This window comes from Muscardinus avellanarius, assembly GCF_963383645.1.
Source record: "Muscardinus avellanarius genome assembly, chromosome: 6".
In the NCBI taxonomy this organism is placed as follows: Eukaryota; Metazoa; Chordata; class Mammalia; order Rodentia; family Gliridae; genus Muscardinus; species Muscardinus avellanarius.
Genome location: NC_137791.1, coordinates 30,397,392 through 30,421,500, shown reverse-complemented (window position 1 = coordinate 30,421,500; position 24,109 = coordinate 30,397,392). Strand labels below are relative to the sequence as shown.

The window sequence follows — 24,109 nt, the reverse complement described above, 5'->3', positions numbered from 1 at the left end:
GGCAAAATGCTAATAAGTGAAACCAGGAGAGAGGTTTATATGTGTTCACTCTATTACTTTTGTAATATTTTTGAATGTTGGAAACATTTTTAAATAAGAGTTAAAAATAAGTTTGCAACTGGGCATGGTGGCACATGCTTGTAATCCCCGTGCTTGGGAGGCAGAGACAGGAGGATCGTGCAGGTTCAAAACCTGTCTCTGGCTTAAGAGACCCTGTTTCTAAATAAAATATAAAATAGGTCTGGGAGTGTAGCCGGGAGGTAGAAGGGTTCCATCCCCAGTAACACACACACACACACACACACACACACACAAAAAAAAAAAAAAAAAAAAAAAAAAGGTTTGTAAGTGTTAACTTTTTCTTTTCCGGTACTGGGGTTGGAACAGGGGCATTCTACCTTCGAGTTACACCCCCAGCCCTATTTTGTATTCTTTATTTTGAAACAGGGTTTCATTGAGTTGCAAAGGGCTATCCTTGAACCACTATGACCCTCCTGTCTCAGCCTCCCGAATGCAGGGATTACAAGTGTGCACCACCACACCCGGCTTTGTTTTTAACCTTTTAAGTTGTGGCTGAAAATGTTTTTCAGCATCCCAGTTTTAAAATGTTCACTATTTGGAGGAACTTTGGTTCCCTTCTGCCTGGCCTTGGGGTATGTGTCCACTTTGTTTTTGAGGAAATGCAGAATTACTTAGATATCACATATGTGTCACATGCTTTAAGTTTTCTGAGAATTCTTGGCATGAAAGATACAGAATTTTACATGCGGAGAATATTATTTACAAGACATTTCATTCTCTTTCACCTGTTTGTTTATAATTTGGAACTTGTGTTTTTCTTTTTTTTTTTTTTTAATCTTTCACCACAGTGCAGTCTCAAAGACAGCAGAGGCCGTGTGATTTGGACAAGTTTTCTGAACACGGTGTCAGTGGAGATCTTTGCTTTGGGGAAAAATAAAATAAGCAGAGCTCTAAATGCTGGCAAGGCAGGCTACGAGCAGTGACCCCATTTTCTGCGGGTCTGTGGGCTACAGGTTTACTGCCCACACTTCCTTTTTACATCTCCTAGGGCGGTTATTAGCTCATTAATAACATCTGCCAGGGTTCAGGGCTTAATTTTAATGCTTTTCCATACAGCTACTATAATTTAGCAAAATCAAAGAAAAACTTGTGTTTCTCTGGGTTTCTTTTTTCTTGGAATTACCACAGCCTCTTTCAACAGCAGTCTGGGGGGTGTGCTGGCACACCTGCACTCAGCTTGTACGCTCTGACACCTGTACTGCGCCACACCTGGAAATATATATATATATATACACACACACACACACACACACATATATATGTATGTATGTATATGTATATGTATATGTATATGTGTATGTGTATGTATATATTTAATGGTACTGGGGCTTCAACCCAGGGGTATTCTACCTCTGCGCTATACCCTCAGTATTTTACTTTTTTAAACTTTGAAACAAGGCCTTGCTACACTGCTGAGGGTCTTGCTAAGTGGCTAAGCCTGGCCTTGAACCTGCAATCCTCCAGTCTCAGCCTTCCAAGTACTGGGATTACAGGCATGAGCCACCACAGCCGGCTTCTTACATTTTTGTAGCTCCGCCTTACTTCCCAAATCTTTGAATTGCCTTTAACAAACATCCCCATCGGTGGGCACCTGTTCTGTGCTCCTGGCTGCCTGACTTCCCTCTTCTGTCCATCCTGAGGGTTGCTTATCTGGCCACCAGGTTGAGCATTTAGGAAGGATAGATTTTCTCCCTCTTTGGCCAGGCTGTTATTGCTGTTGCTTCCTGGGCTTGCTTTGACCTGCCCATCCTACCCAGCTCACTTAGAATAGATGGATTGGACCCTCATCTATGGTAGGCGAGAGGGGGTGCCATTCCTTTAGAATTGAATCATTAAACAGAAAAGCTGTGGCTTATATGACTATTTTTTGTATATTTCTTACTTTTATGTCTTAAAAACATAAAAGAATCTCTTTATCCTTTCTCTGACCCTACGGTTCATTTTGTACCCTCCCATCTTGCACGTATCCTCTTTCTCTTCATCCCCACGTCCACCTGCGATCCTTCAGCCCGTCCTGGAGACTGTCTACCACCATCCTGCCTCTCTGCTTCTCTCCCAGGAGTGCGAGCCCCCTTCATGTCTGAATTGCACGATTGCACGTGTGCCCTCCAGCTTCCAGTCCCGCCTCCTGCCAGCCTGCTCTCCAAGGGCCACCAGAGGGATCTTGAAAAATAAGTTAGATCAGGAAATGTACTCATTCCAAACTTCTGCCGGCACCCCATTGTTCTTAAAGTAAAATCCAGCCTCGCTGGGTGTGATCCTGGTAATTGGGAGCCTGAAACAGGAGAATCACAGGTTTAAAATAAGCCTCAGCAACTTGATGAGATCCTGCTTCAAATAAAAAATAAAAAGGGCTGGGAGTGTAGCTTGGAGGTAGAATGCCCCTAGGTTCAATCTCTACCCCCCATTCAACCTTTTTATACCTTTCCATCTTCCATGAATGGGCCACTCCTATTCAGCAATTGTGTTTCTTTTCACTTTTCTTAGCACAGTCCTATCTGGATCCCTGAATTTGCTCTTCCCTTGGGGTGTAGGAGTCAGCTAGTCCACTTTCTTGGATGTCTGGATTGATATTCCCCTGGAGCACTGCAAGGCTGGACGTTCCTCACCTTTCAGGTTTCAGTGTAAGGAGCCCCGGCCAAAGTCCCTCCGCATCCCTTTTGGGCTACAACCCTACATGACTGTTGTCTCTTCACAACACTTCAAGAAATTGCATTTATCAGATAGCTTACTTTTCTTATCTGTGTATCACCACCAGAATGTAAATTCACGTAGGAGGATCTTTCTGGTGTTGTCTACCATTAATTTCTTATTCCTGTATTGGTGCCACACATATTGTAGGAGAAAAAAATAGTAAAAGAAGGGAAAAATGAGTAAATGTGTATCAGAAACATTTAGAAGAGTGTTGCGAAGACCTCTTTAATAGCAATGGAGACTGGTCTTTTTTTTTCTTTCTTCTAGATTCTGGCTTTAGTTAGTTAAAACCCAATTTCTATAAATATCTCTCAAAGGCACCCTGGGTCTGACAGTTATATAGTCAGCCAGTAAATCCTTGTCTTCTCAAAGGACATAGACCCTGCGTCAGCCTCAGAAAAACTCCAGGAGTCATAGATTTTGTGGAATGATCGGACTAAGAAAACTTACTTTTTGGAGTAGGGTGGGGTGGAAGAAGGAAGGATGGATAGAAGGAATAATTAAGGGAAAAAGAGATAAAAAGAAAAAAATATTTTAAATTAGGTCTAGCTCTCCAGTAAAGCTAGCAGTAGGAATAATTACTTATTTACCACAGTTGTAGTTTGTCCTCAAATGATAGCAAAAATCCTGAAAGAAGGCTGGATTTTAGATTTAGATTTTTGAATATGCATCTATATTAATCAAATGAACAAAAGTCTATTTCCCTAGATTAGCTAGGCTCCTATAAATTGACAAGTTGGCTCAGAACTCATGATTTTTGGGAAACAGTTAAGAAAACCTTGTGATTCCATATGCATAGAGTTCTTAAGCTCACCAGTATGAACCCTATTTAGCCCCCCATATTGCAGGTTCAGAATGTGTACGATTTCCTGGCTATGTTGTCTTGAAAGGCTGCATACACACGTATTTAACGTATTCAACGTATGCCTGGAAGCTATTTATCCAGTGGAAGCATTTGACTTAGTCCAGCTGAGGGTGAACCACTAGTCTCTTTATAAATATATCAGAACTAATTTATAGTTTTCTGTGCACTGATAGTTATAACATTTCTAGTCATATTAGAGGCTATTAGCTATGCTTTTATGATAATGTTACACAGTATTTGCAAAAAGAGCTTGTTTTGGTCTTATATAGTTTAATTATTGATTATCTGCAAGAGTGACATAATAAACTCATATAAATTAGAGATGTTTGCAGCAAGTTATTTCTCTAGCGTGACCATAGTTCTATAACGTTTAGGGTAGTGTAAAATGTACTGAGGGAGCCAGGCGTGGTGGCGTACGCTTGTAATCCCCATGATTGGGAGGCAGAGACAGGAGGATCGCGCAGGTTTGAAGCCAGCAGCGCTGGCTTAAGAGACCCTGTTTCTAGGGAGAAATAGGAGGAACTCTAGATGAAAAAGGAAATTCTATAGAGGAGCAAACAAGACAACCTAAAGGAGGAGAAAGGAGGGGGAAGAGGAAAATCTCTAAAACACACAATGTACTTAAACATAGAAGTCAACCACTAAGCCAAGCAAGGGAAGGAGGGATGGGGAGGGAATGGGGTGGGAATTGGGTAGGGGTTAAATCAGTGATGTGTACATGTCTGTACACACAAGTTTTTTTTTACCCCAATATGATGTATGAATATATGCACCAATAAAAATTAAAAAAGAGACCCTATTAAAAAAAATATATATATCTGGGAGTGTAGCCCGGAGATAGAAGGGTTTCCAGGAACCCCAGTTACCACCAAAAAAAAAAAAAAAGTGCTGAGGGAACCAAGAGTCCTGTGATTTCTCCTGTGTGTGGAAGCTAGGGGGTAATAGGGATATGAGAAGGAGAAACCGCAGTGGAGTGAGGGAGGGGCTGGGGGAGGGGGAGGATTAATGAAGGAGGCACCTCCATGGACATTGTATCCTGTGGGGGGAAGTGGGAGGGAGCGGGGGAATTCACCAAGCATGGTGTGCAAGTGTGCCACGATCACTATTCACCAGGTTAAAAGTGAGATGATGAGACTATAAAGCACCAATAAAAGCATATAAGAAATAAAACATGTGGAGGGAGTGGGGGTATCTCCGGTGCATTTTCGGTGTCACACCTTCAGCGCCCAGCACCATCTCATCCAGCCCTTAAAGCACCCACGTAAGAGAAAATCCAAGAGTGCTGCAGTTACATGTGTGCACCTGTGCATACAACCTGCTGTGAGTAGTGCCATCAGTTAAGATGGACACATTAGTAGAGTGAAATTGTTATAATTATAGATAGCATGCCTTGGCCCTATTAGCACACTATTTTGAATTATTTGTAGATTTATTATTTCTTTCTTTATTTATTTGGTGGTACTGGGGTTCCTGGAAGCCCTTCTACCTCCGGGCTACACTCCCAAACCTATTTATATGTTTTTATTTGGAAACAGGGTCTCTTAAGCCAGCGTGGCTGGCTTTGAACCTGTGCGATCCTCCTATCTCTGCCTCCCAAGAGCGGGAATTAAAAGTGTGCACCACCACGCCCGGCTTATTTGTAGATTTACAATTTTTATTTTAAATTGTTTATAGATGTGCTATTTTCCACTGTTGTGATTTTACAGTTGCTGATAAACATCTCTTAAATTTGCTGATACTTTCTTAGGCACAGCCTTGTGTTGCAAAGTTGCTCACTGATTAAAGAATACATTGTGTACCTCTACATACAGTGCGCTCCCTTTTACTCATGATTATGCATGAACATTTTGTTCATGTATTACTCGTTACCAGGTGAACCTGTTAACAATGTTCCCCAGCCTGCTTTATCTATTGTCTTATTTGCAAACTGGATCCAAAATTTTTACACTGCTAAAGAACATAGTGAGTTAGAAAATAACACTCAAGAAATGGGAAACGTGGACACCTAGGCAAAGTAGATCAAAGGATTCTTGGGAGTGAGGATTAGAGGTCATAGCTGGATGTGTGTGGAGTGCAGTGTCAAAGCAGCCAGTCTTGACAATTGAACACAGGCTTTGTATTGCATCCCGCTTATGTATTTTTTTGTTGTGGTGGTGGTGCTGGAGATTGAACCTAGAGGCATTCTACCTCTGAGCTACATGCCCTGCCCTATTTTATTTTTTATCTAGAAACAGTCTCACTAAGTTGCAGAGGGTCTCGCTAAATTGGTGAGACTGGCCTCGAACCTGCCATCTTCCTGTCTCAGTCTCTCAAGTACTGAGATTAGAGGTGTGTGTCACCATGCCTGGCTACAAGTCCACAGGTACTTTTAAGGAAGAAAATACATGAAAAGATGTAATAAAGTCCTAGGGAAAGAGCATGGAAGTCAGCAGCTAGGTCGACTGGGTCACAGTTCTTCCTGTCAGGGCAGAAGAGGCCATGCCTCCTCCAGGGTTGCTTTACACTTCCCACGTTCTAACCCAGGTTTTGGTAAGATGCCAGCGTTGCCTCCTAAACAACCAATCGATCACTACCATCGTGTGCAAAGTCTCCGTTCCGATTGCTCACGCACCGCAGGCCCATTTCTGAGTGTGGTAAAGGCCTCCGTGATCTGCTTGCAGCATCTCAGCTTCCTCTTCTAGTGTTTGCTTTCCCACAACTGCACGTCCTTTCCTGTCTGTCTCGTGACCCTGTGCACGCGGTGTGAGGCTCACAGCGCCCTTCTCTTTCCCCTGGACGCAGGACCCGGTAGCTCTAACTCGAATCCCGCTTGCTGGGTCAGCTTCTTCTCTGTGACTGGGAGCAGGAGTACATGTCCCATGAAATGGGAGCTCGTACACAGAAATGTGTAACAAGATCTTGATGTTCACAGTGGAGGTGAAAAACTCACATTTGGGAGTCAGATAAACCTGAGTTCAAGACTTGAATTAAATATTTATGAGCCAGTGACCTTGGCAAATCCCTAGATCTTTCTAAGACCATCCCCGTTTGGAAAGGTGAGAAAACATTACCTTTCAGGGTTTAGCTAGATGACATTTAAAAATGTTTGTCATTTAACCAGAACTTCAACAGTTCAACTGACTGTAACTTTATAAAGTTATATTCAGCAGGAGTGTTTTGGGGGGACATTTCAGTTGCGAACCATAAAAATATTCTTTTTACGAAATGAATGAGCCTACCTACTATTATGTGAGTTTTGAGACTTCTGATTCTCTTATAAGTGTCTTGAAAACAATGGTAAACATGTGTATTCACTTGTGTCCACTGAACAATATTGGGAAATAGCTAAACTTTGATACTCTGATTTGCAAAATCTCAAGAGTTCATGTTACAGAGGTATTTTATTATAACTGTTATTTCAAATTCTGAGTTTGTGCTTATAATTACTGTTTACCAAATTCCTCTTGACTATATTCATATCTAAATATGTATTTTTCATAAGTATTTTTCTCTTCTACCACTAAAAATAGGCATTTGGACTATACTTTTCTTTTGCCCAGGGAAGGTAGAGCAGAAAAGGTCCTCCCTAGAATATGCAAAATCTTGGCTTTGAGTTCTAAAGCTTTAGAATCCTTTCTTCTTCTTCTTCTTCTTCTTCTTCTTCTTCTTCTTCTTCTTCTTCTTCTTCTTCTTCTTCTTCTTCTTCTTCTTCTTTTAAATACTGAGGATTGAACTCAGGGGAATTTACCATAGAGCTATACCCCTAGATTAATTTTTTTTTTTATTTTGAAACAGCATCTTGCTAACCTGCTGAGGCTGTCTTTGAACTTGTGATCCTCCTTTCTCATCCTCCCAAGCACTGGGGTTATAGGCATGTGCCACATTCCTGGCTTTGTGTTGCCTTTATAGCTTTCTTCTTGCAACACTTCCCTGATCCTGTGCTTTCTGAGGATTAAAAAAGGAGAAAAAAAACTGAGAAGTGAATTGTCCTGAAAAATATCGGAGTAGAAAACACACTTAGTAATCCAGAAGACTCTGTGTAGCAGAAGAATACGCTGTGAGGAACGGGTCAGGAGGGTGGAGAGGGAGACCACAGGCCTCCCACTGAAAAGAGGCAGCTGTGGGTGAAAAGAGTAGAGGCTCTTGGGGATTGAAGAGACACAAAGGAGAGGAGAGGGAAGGGTGCTGGAGCCAATTTGCTCAATACTGACCTAAGAGCTGTGTAGATGGTATGAAGTGGGTGACTCTTCAGTCCCTTCTAGATGCACAAATAAATCCATTTGGAGGCAGGATGACATGTGCTGGCTTTATAAGGCTTGCACTAATAGCACCACGGATGCACACCCTTCGCTTGGTGCCCCCTGGGCTCTGTGTGCTTTTATCTCCCAGGGCTTGCTCTCTGCCATGCATGTTATTTATTTTTTTCTCAACTCCACGTCCCATCATTTCTCCCCTTTTCCTTATGCCACGTTGTCTGCTTAAGCTTCATTCTTTTCCATCAATTCCTTATTCATTCATTCATTCTCTCATTCATTTATTCAATCTTTTCAGGTATTCACTGTAACTATTGCTATGAACAAAATGTTGAGAATATATAATAATGAAAAAATGTTTGGCCTTCACCCCTTTGTTTTAGTTTATGTCTATTCAAATTTGTCTGTCTTATATTGTGAACTTCTAGAAAGAATTGAGATTATCTAATTTCCCTGTGAAGCTCTTTCTATTTAATGACTATAATGTGTTATGAAAATATTTGTCTGCTACATATATATTAGAATAGAAACTTGAGAAAAGATGTCTAAGAGAAGCAGTCCTACAAAAAGCTTTGTACAGATTTTTTACTGTTAAAGTGGGATCTGATGGACAAATAACCCATCACATAATTTCAGGTCAACACTGGGGGTGAACGCTTAGTTGTCAAGAACAGTTATGGAAAGTCAATAAATAAAAACAATCCCTTTCTCATGGAGCTTAAATTATGATGCTGTTAGCTCACAAGATCAGGGGTAAAGACTGTAATTAGAAGGGCAGGAATAAAAATCTAAATTTAACTTGGTTAGAGCAGTCCCTTCTCTTGAGCTTAACACAATGAGGGCGGTTAAATGGAGGTTAAGAGATGCTAACAGATAGCGTGGCTGGTGACGTCTTCTTTTCTAAGTTTAAAATGTGTGAGAGAGGAGAAACATTTATAACCCATGAGGCAGTTTGCAATTTCCATCAAAGCATCCACAACTGGGAAAGTAAAAACGGCCAGTCTTCTGGACCAGGGGACACATTTCCAGCTTGCTTCACGGAAACCTATTAGATTATCTAAAGGCCAAGGTGAGAAAGTCTAGCAGGGAGAGGGGGAAGGGGAGACACTGGGGTGGGTGGTTTGGCAGTAAAGGAAGTGGCTGAAAACTTAATTATTTTCAGTAAGTTATATTTGTAGTATTTGACCTAGATAGACCTGCCCAATAAAGCCTCATGGGGCAACTTGTCTGATTTTCTCAGAAGCTCCATGCATATTTATACATTTTGCTCAAAATTTGTCAGTTCATATCTGCACATTATACAATATTTTAATTTCAAACCTAAAAAATAAGATTTATTTATTTATTTATTTATTTATTTATTTATTTTTTGGTGGTACTGGGGGTGGAACCCAGAGGCTTTCTACCTCTGGGCTATACTCCCAGACCTTTTTAAAACTATTTTATTTGGAAAAAGGGTCTCACTAGGTTGCTGAAAGCCTCACTAAGTAGCTGAGGCTGGCTTCGAACCTGTGCAATCCTCCTGTCTCAGCCTCCAAAGTGTGGGGATTACAAGCGTGCGCCACCACGCCCGGCTAGATTTATCTGTTTAAATGACTGCAACTACAGAAACCTGCAGGGTCCTAGCTTCCTAGTACTGCAATGATCAAATATTGGAACCAATTTACTCAGTACTGAAAAAACCAGCTGGAGTGTCCAGGACGCTAGGTAACTGTGAATAGCTGGAGGAGGGGGGGGGGAGGAAGAGGAGGAGGAGGAGGTGTGTAATCTGCAGACAGAATGTCTGATGGGAAACTATTCTCTATGAAAGGTCCAACTTGGGAGGAGGGAGTATAACAGAGCTGGGGTGGGTAGAAAAAGGAATTTAGATCGCCAGATTTGAACTCAAGAGGGGCAGATCTCTCTGTGGGTATTTTGTTAGGAGTCATGGTAGAATTAACAAACAGAGAGAGTGGTTAAGATCAAAACGAGGAGAAATCAAGTCATCAGGAAACAAAGGAAATGGTTTATTTCTCCAATAGCTATCATTTTTACATACCCATTCCATCCCAATGCCTGGACCCCAAATGCAAAAACAGTCTCACCCCATGCGATAAGAGAAGAAATCAGGCTGCCAAGGTAATGGCTGTGTCACTACCAGTGTGGGATTTGTCTGCTACTAAGTCATGCCTTGTGAATACCAGAGTGAGGATGCAGCGCGTGGCTTCTGTGAGCGGCTGTTCAGTCCCCACAAAGCAGGAGACCGTGTGGGCTGGGGTCGGAGAGGGAGGACTCTGGGCCGTGTGAACAGTGCCTCCTGCATAGGCAGAAGAAGAGGTGCTTTGTTGTTTTGGGGTTGGATGGAAGGGTTGTGGGAGAGATTAACCACACAGTTATTTGGTGCTAAACTGTCTGGTATATCCAGGGAGGAAAAAAAGCAAGGCATTTTTTTCCCCTGGAAACTAAAAGTGTCTGAGAAATTCTTAGTCCATAAATTACTCCTGAGAAGTTGATAAAATCTCTTCAGCACTAACCTTGCTGGATAGCAGTGCAATCTGTAGCACGTGAAGACTGCCTGACCCGGAGTGTTGAAGGGCGGGCTTGGGATGTGCGCGGCGTGCGATGCAAAGGGCTGTATATTGGGGGTGACTTGATTGTCTGGAAAATGCGTGCTTGGAAGAGAGAGAGAGAGAGAGAGGGAGAGGGAGAGGGAGAGGGAGAGGGAGAGGGAGAGGGAGAGGGAGGGAGAGAGAGAGAGAGAGAGAGAAGAGAGAGAGGCAGAGAGAATTCCTAGTGGAGACATCTAGTGGATCTTGATCCATGAGGATTTTATTCATTTATTTTTGTTTTGATTTTGGTACTGGGAATTGAACTTAGAGGCATTCCACCTCTGAGCTACACCCCTAACCCTATTTTTAAATTTTTATTTTGAAACAGAGTCTTGTTATGTTGATGAGTCTCCCTACTTGCTGAGGCTGTCCTTGAACCTGCAATCCTCCTGTCTGTCTCCTAAGTACTGGGGTTATAAGCGTGCGCCACCACACCCGCTGTCCATGAAGATTTTAACACTTCTAGGATTGGGCCTGACTGCAAGCATGGGTCAGGAAGGTGGGATCAGAACTTTTCTCTCCTTCATTTTGAGCCCAATCTAAAATGTTTATTTCCCAGGCAGGTATATATGAAGTGGCGATACTGTCCTAGCATATTGCCCAATTCTTAACCTTTGAGGTTAGGATTTTGGTAGATAATAATTTGAATAATCTTGGTCTAGATTCTTTTTTTTCTTGCGGGTTTTAAGGGGAGAGGTACTGGGGTTTGACCCAGGGTGTTCTACCTCTAAGCTACATCCCAGTTCTTTTTATTTGTTTTTTTTTTTTAATTTTGAAAGATCTTGCTAGATTGCCGAGGGTCTTGCTAAGTTCCTGAGGCTAGCCTCATACCTGGGATCCTCCTTTCTCAGCCTCCCAAGCACTGGAATTACAAGTGTGTGCCACTGTGCCTAGCTTAGGTTTTTTTCTTTCCCTTTTTTCTTTTCTTTTATTTTGGTACTAGGGATTGATCCCAGGGGAATTCTACCTCTGCACTAACAACCCCAGTCCTTTTTATTTTTTTGTTCTGAAACATGATCTCTCTAAGTTGATGAGAATCTCCCTAAATTGCTGAGGCTATTTTCCAACCTGCAGTCTTCATGTCTCAGTCTCCTAAGTGCTGGGATTACAGGTGTGGGCCACTGTGCCTGGCAGGTTTTTTCTACTAAAAGTGATGTTTTACTTGGACATTTCCATCCCATTTTGTCCTAAATATGCAATTTGGATCTTCCCCTTTAAAAATGAGCAAGGTATAATATAGCTGGAACTAAGAGGGAGCGCGGCTATAGAACCTTAGTTTTTTTTATTCCTTTGTAAAAAAAAAAAAAAAAACACGAGGGCGTTGTCCTTGATAAGCTTTACATTTTATTCTATCTCAAAAATATGACTTTATGAAACTGATATTTAAAACGTACTCAGGAGACATAAGTGGAAACTATCTAATTAGTTCGAAAACAGCAGCAGCACGAAGTGTTTTAAGCAGGGAATAGCTCTTAAAATTGGATAGCCTCTCGGCTCTGCTGTGTACTCAATCTACTAAACAAAAACAACAAAAAATTATTTAAAATCTCAACTGCCTTCTAACATGGTGACTCCTAATAGTAAAGAATATACCAGGTAACTGGCTGTCCTGTTTTGTAGCAGAATCGTGTAGGTGACTTTGGGGTTCAACTGGGCACCCTGACGGGAGGGAGATGTGGAGTGGAGTTTGGGAGGGCCCCTCCTCCCCCACGGGAGCGGAGGGCAGCTCTGGGGAACCTGGGGACAGTGATGGGGAGCGGGAGCAGGCAGAGCTGCGAGGGCTCCTGGCCCACAGAGGCTGCTGAGAGAGCCCGAGAGTCCCATTCCCAAGACCGACTCTCAGACAGACTCTGAGGGCATTTTCATTTATATTTCTAAAATACATATTCATTACTATAGAGGGTGAAGCAATAAGGGGACCCCAGTTAGGAAATATTAAAACAATCATGAAATGAATCTATTTGACTTATTCAAAGTACTATAAAATTCAGCTACTTGACAGGAAAATACCAGTTTTTAGCACAAGTAACAGGAGACTTTGCTCTATAATGGTCCTTTTTTCTCTATTTTTGTGGCGATAGAGAATGAAACCTAAATTTGAAATGCTACCATCTTGGCCCTGCTTATGAAGGATAGATGCTCTTGGTCCCAGCGATGGGGTCTTGCTGTCTGGTCAGGGTGGGGCCGTAGCACAGAAGGTGGGAATTGTCAGGCTCACGGTACCTTAGACAGGAAGAGAGCTGCTGGGTCGTGGGAACAACGAGGGGCGGCCTCTGGGAGGAGTGGGTGGCCATTGGTACTTGCTAGGTGGACGTGCACTTGCTCAGTGTCACGTGCTGTAAGTAAAAGTGCATTCGAAGGCCTCTCTATACCTTCACCCAGGTGTCCTAATTCATCCGCTCTTGGTGTGCATTGATAATGTATGCAGAGCAAACAGGACCAGATAATAAGAAGAGATAGAGACATAAACACTGTGCACAGATTACTTCAGTGATCTGGCTTCATACCACTTGGCAAAACCCTAGATTTACTGGTTTTGAGACCTTGAGTTGGTCAGTGTTTCCTGACTATTTAATTTCTAAAGTGGAGACAACCTACTTTGCTTGAAGCCCTGTGGGCAAGATCAGAGTATTTGTGAAGTTCTTTTTAATTTTAAGACATTATAATTTTAGAAAGCATTAGAACAAAATCACGTTTTACTAGCATCGTATTTTTAAGGGGATAAACTTGGATTCAAATCTCTCTTGCAACACTTTCTAGAAGGTAATGCCAAGAATGCTACTTAATATTTCCAATTTTCTGTTTTGTAAGGTGGGAATATCTTATAAGTTGTTGCAGGAATAAAATGGGATGTGTGTAAAGTGCTTAACTTGGCTCTTGGTCCGTGAAAAGCTCTCAATAAATGGAAATATAAAAACAACCACACCCATAAACATGAGGCTTGAACTCAAATGTTTTAAATACATAGTTGTTTAGACGAAACCCAAAACACCCAACCCAACCCAACTCAAATCTAACCAAGAACAAACAATAACAACAACAACAACAACAAAATTAAAAAATAAATAACAAACCTAACAAGAAAACTCAGCTCTAGGCATTTCTGTTTAGCAAGTTTGTACTGATGTGTGAAATCATGCTTCAGAACTTACTTAGTTCACAAATAAATAATCTGTTTCCTTTCATGCAGGTGGTGATGCACTTGCACAGACTTATTAATTTTCTTCCTACTTGAAATTTAAAAATATCATTGCACATTCAGAGTAAGAACAATATAAAATTGCTAGCAATCTTCAAAAATGTAAACTGGAATCCTAGGTAATTCTGTAGTTTGCATATTGGTAAGTTTATACTGTCATCTTTTCAAAGTTGCTAAACATGCTGGTGTTGTGCTCTTGGTTCTTTTTTTTTTTCAGTACTGGGGATGGAACCCAGGGGCATTCTTCTCTGAGCAAGACCCCCAACCCTACTTTTTATTCTTTATTTTGGTAAAGGTCTTCACTGAGTTGCAAAGAGCCTAAGTAGAGGAGACTGTCTGAGAACTGTGATCCTCCTGTTTAAATATTATTATTGTTTAAATAATAAGTAACCCATTTGGTGATAGGGACTTATAAAATTCATTTTGAGGATTGCTTTTTAACTTTTAAATTTGAAGTGATATTAGACTCACAAGAAGTTAAAAATGTTATAGCAGGGTCCCATGCACCCTTCACCAGCTTCCCCTAGTGGTGAAATCTATGACAACTATAGTTCATTATCAAATCTAAGAAATTAACATTGGTGTGATACAATTAACTACACTACAGGCAGGAATTTTTAAAGAATCAAAAATTCTCAAGGTAAAAGGAAATCTTTCTTGAATTTTCACATCACCTCACTCTGCATGCTTCTTGGGCTTTTCCCTTGTCTCACTGAACGGCAATCCTGGACTCACTCGCTGTTTTCTGCACGCTATTCCTTCAGAGGAGGAATCATACCATATTCACCCTTCATTCCTACTGCTTATGAAAGTACCTGCCTGCTGGGTGTGTTGGTGCATGCCTGTAATCCCAGTACTTGGGAGGCTGAGACAGGAGGGTCACAGGTTGGAGGCTAGCCTCAGTAATTTAGCAAGACTGGCAGCAACCTAGCAACACTTTGTTTCAAAAAATAAATAAAAAGGGCTTGGAAGTAGAATGCCCCTGTAATACACACACACACACACACACACACACACACACACACACACACACACTACTTGGATATTCAGTAAATATTTTTTATTTTAGCCAAATCATTCTCTTAAGAATGATTGATAGCTGTTTATAGCTATAAAGAGCTCTACAGTTTCCAAAACCCATTTATATGCTCTGGCTCTATTGAAGATGGTCCTGGTCTAGAGGAAAGAGCATTTGATAGCTGAGTGTTGTGACAGGGCACTGGTTGTCCCTTGGTCTTGCATTCCTTGTGAGATTAATTGTATTTACCTAAGAGTTCTTAAGATGCGAGGAGGTAATTTTTGAATTAAAGAATCCAACACAGGGGCTCTGGGAGGCAGGAAGGGCAAATGACTTAATTGCCATTTTACAAATTAGGTTCAGAGTGGGTAAATTAACTGTCGAAAATCATGGAGCTGGTTTGCGGCAGGGCAGCGAAGCCCCTCAGGGAAGGTATCCATGATAGCATGCTCCCTTTACCATGTGGGTGTATAGACACAGGGGATTTTATCCAGTCACAAAGAGCGACAAAAGTGTGTCATCTGCAGGAAAATGAATGCAAATAGAGAATGCTATGGTGAGGTTAGCCTGTCTCAGTAAGTCAAGGATCAAGTGCTTTCTCTCAAATGTAGAAGCTAGAGAGAAAATAGGAAAAAAAAAGGACTTTAGATCTTTGAGGAGAGGCCAGTAGGATAGGGGGAGTAGGGGAGGGGAGGAGGGGCTAGGGAACAGCTGAGGGAAGAAACAAGGCATATTATGCGATGCCCACGTCTGACGGTCACTCCCAGCCTCGCTATTACTTCACTGTTATGTACGGGGAGGGTGGGGAGCAGGGTGAGACCCAAAGGGAATCAGCCGACACCTGTGTGCATGCTTGTTTGTATGACTCAGAACCTGACTATGATGTCTAATTACAACATGTCAAAATAACGCACACACACAAACGCACAGTAAAGCAAAACAAGCAAACAGTTATGGGATAGCTGCAGAGGTTTAAGAATGTGTCCTTATGTGTGTGGCTGCTAATGTCCTTTGCTATGCGTATAGGACATCTTCACTTAGCTGGGGGCTGGGTGATGGGCTACAGTAAAGGTGAGCCAAGGATGCATATGACTGTTTCAGGGGTCGCTACGAGGGACTCCCCACCCTAACACCCAGTCTATTCTGAATCAAATACTCATGCCCCTGCCCTGAGGAAGGCGTGGAAGGTGAGGATTTGGAGCTCTCCAGGCTCATATCACATGATGAAATTGTCTTTTATACGAAAACAGAATTTAAATTTAAAAGGATGGAGGGTTTTGACATCATCATCATCATTTTTCCATTTCTTGCTCATAAAAATAATTTCTTATTAACCAAAGAGTACATGTTAACACGGAACATTTTTACTAACCTGAAATGACTTTAGTAACACATTAGCCAACGTTGTTCTTCAGCCTGCCCGGAACACCTTCCACATGCCCTTGAACTCTTCCTAACAGAACGCCTATTTTAGAAGGATTCATTTGGCTTATTCAATTTATTTGCTTTATTTAAATGGAATAGGGGATGGTAAAATTTGTTATTTATTTCCAAGGACTGTCAGTTTCAAGTGTCAGGAGCTCTGGTACCTTCAACACTGGGTTAGAATTAGACACATTAAACTTTGAATGGTAGTTTGCAATTTGCCTCCTCACCTCCCGTTAAAAAGTGGGAATGTCAGTAATCAGGCTTAGAGATGAAGAAAGCGAGGACTAGGAAGTTTCTCAGGGATTCCGAGTCATTTTTCCGTTTTGATGCTATCTTAACCTTTGACCATTCATAGTTCACCTAAATCCTAGGTAGGTTCTTGAGGTAAAGAGGAGAGGAGAAAAGGAAAGCAACATCTCTTTGTTGTAGAACTTGCTATTAGAATTTAGATACTCAGAACTGAAAGTTACCCTGAGACATTCCTCAATAGACTAGCTTAATGGAAACAAAAGTTTTGTAAACTTTTAAGATAGAAGAAAACAAACATGTTTGTGAGTTCTAAATTTGTTGAAGCTCACATGCCCAGAATTCTCAAATATCTTTAATACTAAAGGTACTCAGGAAGTTTCTTTCTTGGTTTGGCTTTGACTTTCTCATTGTTTATTACCTAAGAAATAAGATCATTGTATTTCTATCTACATAATATAATTCAAATGAGGTTTGATGCATAATGACTCTTTCCCTTGAATTTAAGATAAAAAATCATGGCAACTTATAATAGAAAAAGCAGAAATTTGTCACTTGGAACTCCTTGTGGGTTTGGATTTTCCCTCCTCCAAGAAAGAGTGAGAAACCTTGCTTAATAAAAAGAGTTACATGGTTGCTCAGTCTGTGTGGATGCACACCTATGATATCAGATCACAAAGGATGGCAAAGCGCTCCAACGACCCAGAAACGGGAGCAAGCATCAAGGTTTCCCCAGGAAATTCAGTGGCATCTCCTTGGACACAATTTCTTTAAGACTGCTACTCTTAAAATATAACATTACATATAATATCAATTATACAAATTGGTTGTAATCAAGAATAGGTTTGTATGACATGTTAGCCTTGCTTCACTATTGACCATGACAGGAACATTCCAGTTTTTAATACAAATAACAGAAATGCACTAAGAAGAATCATCCTGAAGTGAGATTACAGTTTTATCAGAAAATAAATTTTTAGCTTATAAGCACAAATGTCAGTAATGAACATTCACACTCAGGGTTATTTCACAGAATATTAAGGCACAAAATGAGATGCTGAGCATACTTACGATATTTTCCAATCATTAAGATGTAGAAGAAGACAGCACCAGATGTCATTTCCTTCTCTCTGAGCAACTGATTAATGAAAAGGAATAAAATTTGGTTTTGGTTCTGAGTCGGGCACAGCTCACGGTGGTTGAGTGCTATTTCTGTCTGCAGTCTTAGCAGCTATAAAGCAATACTCCCTCCTTCCTCTCTCATTCTCTCTCTCTCTCTCTCTCTCTCTCTCTCTCTCTCTCTCTCTCTCTCTCCCTCTCTCCTCTTCTTTTCTTTCTCCCTAAGGATCTTTCCCCTGTTTTCCTTCTCTAAAATCTCTAAAAGTCTTATTAGCCTTCTACACACACACACACACACACACACACGCACGCACGCACGCATGCACGCACACACACACACGCACACACACACAGCAGAGCAGTAGGAAAAGTTTCAGAGCATACAGACTCTGTTCACTCTAAGCTTCTCGTTTCTACATCCTGTGATGTTCACAGTTTAAGGGTATGTATGAACACTGACAAATATCTGAACTGATTGAAGTCACACTACTAGAAGGAAATTGCGCTACAGATAGCCCCCCTCCAAAAAAACCCAGAAACATTTTTTTCCTATGACATGGAACAAGGAAAAGAGCAGGACTACCCAGGGCAAAATGCCTTTGTGGAATTAACTCCAGGGCAGGAATTAAAGTGTAACTACAGCAATTTTATATAATCTGTTTGTTTGGTAATTTGAACAATAGAATATGGTTCAAAAAATTCAAGGAATAAAAAAAATCTAAGTTTTTTTCTTTAACTTATGAATTTTACTCCCTCGATATGTCACTAGCTGTGGAGCAAGCCTTCCTGGGTTTGAATGGCAGGTTCCCTGCCCCTTCAGAACTGTGCAGATGCATGGCTGAGCCTTGGCTTTCTGGAGAAGACTTACCTCACAAGCGAGCTTGATGACCAGCAAGCTGCTTGATGATGTCTGCTGTGAGCCCGAGAGCATGGCTGGCGATCTAAACAGCAGCCATTCCTATGAGGATGAGTTTTATTATATGACCAGCAGCCAGGAAAAGCATGAAAATACAAAGGGCGTTTCTATGGGATGTGTTTTCTTTTAACTAGAGAATATCATTTTTATTTTGTGACTTGACAGTGTATTTTGTTATGGTACTGGGGATGGAACCCAGGGGCATTCTACCTCCAAGTTACACCCCAGCCCTATTTTTTATTCTTTATTTTGAAACAGTGACTCACTGAGTTGCGAAGGGCCTTACTGAGTAGCTGAGGCTGTCTGTGAACTGTGAACCTCCTGTCTCAGCCTCCCGAATGGTGGGATTACAAGTCTGTGCCACCACGCCTGGCTCTTGAAAAGTATTTCTAGAGCCAATGGACACCACAGTAGCACGAGGAACTTGTTTGTGAGATAATTGTAGACCTACAAGTAGACTCTATTTAAATTACCTATCCTCCCATTGTAGACTTCACTATAAAAAGTTATTTCCAGATGGTGGCTAAAAGGTTATATTAACATTGTCTTTTCCCTCCTGTGGATGTAATGAATTTCACAAAAAAAATAATTCATCAGTGGAATATTCATAAATCCATATTCATTCAGCTGTAGGTTTACTTATAAAGACACTATTCTTCTGATGGAAACATTTATGCTTAATTAAATTAATTAATTCATTTTTGTGGTACTAGGGATTAAACCTGGGGGCATTCTACCTCCATGCTTCACCTAAGGCTTTTATTTTTATTTTGAAACAGGGTCTTTCAAAGTTACTGAGAGCATCACTACTTGTTGAGTTTGACCTCAGACCTGTGAACCTCCTGTCTCAGCCTCCCAAGTACAGGGTTTACAGGCATGTCCCATCTCTCTCCACTTTGATTAACTGTATTTAAATGCCCATTAATGTTTAATATTTTAAATTATACTTGAGGTATTTTAAGATTATTGTGTAAGTGATTAGTGGGTTATTTAATTTGTCAGAAATACTGTTTCCTGGAAGGACATATGAAGGGCAGTATTGAAAGGGAGAGCCACAGGAAGCCTCTCAATGGAAAAGCAGAGGAACCGGCTCTGGAATTGTCCCACCATAAAGTCAGCTATGAGCACGGAGGTTTTCAAGGTCCTTCTGCTAGCTTTTCTAGCTTTGAAGATTTTGCCAGAGCAGCTATCAAAAAGATATACAATTAGTGGGCTAGTAGCCAAAAAGTACTTTGTAATGATGTATATTTAATCTATTCAATTTATCAGTGCAAACTATTGAAATAAATTTTCATTTAATGAAGAATATATTTTATCAAAATAGATATTTACCCAAAGGAACAATTTTTTTTTCTCTTAAAATGCCACTTCTTTTTTATTTTTAGCAAAAGTGGGGAATCTGGAATACTTGTATCATATAAGTACATTGGTGGAAAAAAAAAAACCTTTACGTGAATATAGACTGCCTCTTCCGCTGCAGCAGGTACTTTGGGCTGGAGAATTCTTTATTGGGAGGGTCTGTACTTTGCACTGTAGGAAGTTTAACAGCATTCCTGTCCTCTACCCCCCCAGATGCCAACACTGCAGTTGTGACAATCAAAGGTGTCTTCAGACATTGGCATGTGCCCCTCTGGGACAGGGAGCAAGTCACTCCTGGTTGAGAACCACAGTGTTGCAGCCAAATACTAAACACTGCTTTGAATAACGTTTAGGTATTGATTGCTTTTAACCTGATATCTCGAATAGAGTTCTTTTTACCTACATTTTGAATTGAAGTATGTTTCTTGTTCTCTTGTTTGCATATTGAAGATATATATTAAAGCACACAGGTGGTATGTGTTCCTAGCCTTTTATTTCTGCCCACATTGTTCAATTATAAACTTGCATTAAGGCTTGGTAGAATCTTGGTATCAATGCCTATCATGGTTACTTATAGAATGTCCTCTGAAGAGCTCATGTATTAATGTTCAGAGTTGGTATAATAAGTAATGAGGGCTGTAATCTCATCTATCAGTAATAATAGATTTTCTGGGTGGTAACTTAGGCCAGTAGGGTGTGGCTGGTAAACCCGGGTCCCTGGAGGTGTGGCCTTGGGGATTGTGCCTGTGTCTTTGAATCCCTCTGTAATCTCTCTCTTGCTTCTGGCCTTCATGATGTGGGAGTGGAGCTTTGCATGTACTCTTTCTGTTCCCTTCATCCGCCATGCCCTGAGTTCTGTGGATTTCTCCAACAACAGTGAACAATTAAATCTTCTTCCTCTATGTTGTGTGGTCAGTTGCTTTGGATTACATCAGATTACGTCAGTTGACCAAGACAGCATCTCCAGTTGGCTGAGCACTGTCTGATTTTCTATCCTAGAATAGGCTAATAGCGGCTAAAGCCTTTTCTTATCTCAGAATCTCTGAATAATAACAAAACCTTCTGTTTGAAGATTATTTCTCACAGCAACCTAGATCCACAGTAATCTCTTTGTTCTTCTCCCAATGTGACTGAAGACCATTGTGCTCTTTTGTCCATGCATCTAAACTATCATTTCCAACATCTGTAAGGAGGGAGCTCAGTGGAGACCTAGGAGGAAGGCAGTGTTGGCAGCGGCGGCCGCGGTAGCGGTCCAGGCTTGTATTTGGGAGAGGCAGAGATCTGATCCAACCCACCCTGGTCTTCTGAAGAAATTGCCCCAAAGGTGGAATGCTACCGTGGTGCATGCTCAGGAATACTGGACAATGTGCAGTATGGGAAAAGAGTTTGGGAAAGAATTGAGATGGAGGAGGCAGCGGCAATGGCAGCAGCCAGTACTTAGGAGAGGCAGAGATCTGAGGCAACACATCTGGATCTTTTGAAGAAATAACCCCAGAGGCAGAACACTACCACCACACATGCTCAGGAACCTGGGACAACATGTTGTTTGAAGAGGGTGCTCAGATCGAAGCCTTCCAAGGGGTGAGGCCAGTGCCAGGGACAGTGAGGCCAGGATCAGAGCCTGCCATGAGGCAAGGCCAGTGCAGGGGCCTTCGAGGCTGGGATCAGAGCCTGCTGAGGGGTGCGGCCAGTGCCAGTGCCGGCCTGGTGGGATTGGGGCCTGCTGTGAGGCAAGGCTGTTTCTGGGGCCTCCAAGGCTGGTATCTGAGCTTTCCAACGGGTGAGGCTGGTGCTGGGGCCTCTGAGGCTGGGATCAGAGCCTGTTGAGGGGTCAGGCCAGGATCGGGGCCTACTGTGAGGCAAGGCTGGATCTGGGACCTCCGAGGCCAGGATCTAACCTGCCAAGGGGTTAGGCTGGTGCCGGGGCCAGTGAGGCCGGGATCGGAGCCTGCCAAGGAGTTAGGCTGGTGCCGGGGCCAGCGAGGCTTGGATAGGAGCCTTCTGTGAGGCTAGGCCAGTGCTGGGGCCTCTGAGGCTGGGATCGGAGCCTGCTATGAGGCAAGGCCAGTGCTGGGGCCTCCAAGGCCGGGATTGGAACCTGTTGAGGGGTTTGGCCAGTGTCAGGGCCAGCAAAGCTGGGATTGGAGCCTGCCATGAGGCAAGGCTGGTACCTGGGCCAGTGAGGCTGGGATTGGAGCCTGCCATGAGGCAAGACCAGTGCTGGGGCCTCTGAGGCCAGGATCGGAGCCTGCCAAGGGGTGAGGCTGGTGCCAGGGCCAGCGAGGCTGGGATCAGGGCCTGCCGGGTGGCCAGACCAGTGCCAGGTCCATCAAGAGTGGGATTGGAACTTGCAATGTGGCATACACAGAGAAATATCACAGAAAAAAAAAGATGCTTTCCCTAATATGCAAAAATTAGGAAGAAATAGGTAATAGGAGGAGATCTAGTTGAAGAAAGGGCCCTATAGAGGAGTAATTAAGGTGACCAATCAGAGGGGATAGGATGGGGGAGGATGGAATCTCTTTAAAACTCATGAGGTATGTAAACAAATGTATCAAAGTTAATCACCAATCAAGCATGGGATCGAGGGAGGGGGAGGGAATGGGATGGGGTTGGATAAAGGCTAATTGGATGATGTATGCTTATATATACTCACATGTCTTGTATTCCATCGTGATGTAAGACAATGCACCAATAAAAATATATATATTAAAAAATAAGCCGGGCGTGGTGGTGCACGCTTGTAATCCCAGCATTTGGGAGGCTGAGACCTGGAGGATCGCGGTTCATGGACAGCCTCAGCTACTTAGTGCGGCCCTCTGCAACTCAGTGAGACCCGCTTTCAAAATAAAAGAATAAAAAATAGGGCAGGGGATGTAGCTCAGAGGTCAAATGCCCCTGGGTTCCATCCCCAGACCCGCAAAAAAAAAAAATAAATAAATAAAAAAAATAAAAAAAAACACTGGTAAGAAATTTAAGTAATAGAAATTTGAAAGGGGATTTATAGAAGACGATACATTTTAAGATTTCTGATTTCAGTACTTCTTGAAAAATTACTGTTCTTGGGGGCTAAATGAACATTAAAAAAAAGTCAAGATGACATGGTTATTTATTACTATGCAGAAGATCTTTTGCATTTTGCTCAATTTTACAGTGCAATAATGTGATTTTTGTTGTCTGAAGAACTCAATAATTAAAAAAAGCCACTCCTCCCCCCAAATAAAAAAACCTGACAGTAAAAAAACAGCCATATAGGCTGTTGGCTAAGAGTGTCAGCCTTGCTGCTTTTTGTCTGGTGACCTATGCTCTCTTCCAGCAGCCGTCTCCTCCCTCCCCTCTTCCCACAACCTCACTGGGCTCAGGCAGTAGTTAAGCTTCAGCCGCTTCAGATTTTTCCATAGCACTGCAAACCCCACTACCATCTGAGCCTCACCTCTGGAGCATTCACTTGCCTGTGAGTTAGCCTGCTCTTCGTCCTGGACTGAGCTCAGGAGAAGAGGAGATTTAGTGCTCCTTGCCCTGGCCTCCTAATCTCAGTGTTTTTCCCTTTAGGCACTGTCCTCTGCAGGTCTCATTTGAGATGACCTGATTATATGAGGGCTCACTCCTACATTATGGAAGGCAGACTAAGTTAGAAAAGTAAAGGAGGCTTGTTCCAGAAATCCCAGTCGCATATTGGGAGTCATAACCCTGGCTTTGCTACTAATTAGACATGTAACCTCTGTGAAGCCTCCTGCCATTGGTTACCCCACTTGTAAAACAAGCAGTTGATTTTTTAGATGAATCATATTTGTAGTATTTTATGAAATATGATATTCTGTATTCTGCTGAAAGTAATTCAAGATTAGTTACAAAGACAGAATGCACATACATTAATTGCCTAAAGTATACTTTTACTACATATCTCAATGAATGCAAATTAATGTTATAAATATAAATAATGTATTAAAAGGAAGTTGTGCAGGGGCATTGGGGAGAGTGGTACAGAGAGCGCAGTAGGGCCACCCACAGAAGGATTTCTAGAGAAGTAAATCTGTGCAGTGAGTGTGGAAGACAATGCATGTGGTCTGATAGAGGAATGGGAACATTTCATATCAAAGACAAACAAGTGCAAAGGATTTGTGTGTTCAAGCAGTAGTTTGGATGGACCTTCACCAGAAACTAGCATAAATCCTGTTGAAGAGTGAGTTATGAAGCTATTGTAGAGTGTCAGATATTAGGTTGATTTAGGTTGATTTCTGGGCAATGGAGTAATATAATCACTCAAATGGAGCTCCATGGCCCTGTGATTGAGAAAAGGAGAAGGAGCAGATCTCAGAGTCAGGTTAGAGGGGATGTAAATGTCCTCCAAGCTCATGTGCAGG

At 41.9% G+C, this 24,109-nt stretch overlaps 1 protein-coding gene across 4 annotated transcripts in view; it reads right to left on the bottom strand.

Moving 5' to 3' along the window:
• The window catches only part of RXFP1 (relaxin family peptide receptor 1), a gene marked incomplete at both ends in the record, with an annotated part of 125,292 nt that extends 107,821 nt beyond the window's left edge, over positions 1-17,471 (bottom strand). For all 4 annotated transcript variants that reach the window (XM_080697728.1, XM_080697729.1, XM_080697731.1 and 1 more), the window contains one exon: positions 17,423-17,471. In XM_080697728.1, the coding sequence (XP_080553854.1) occupies positions 17,423-17,471 (49 nt within the window). The remainder of the gene's footprint in view (positions 1-17,422) is intronic.
• Between the last annotated feature and the right edge of the window lie 6,638 nt (positions 17,472-24,109).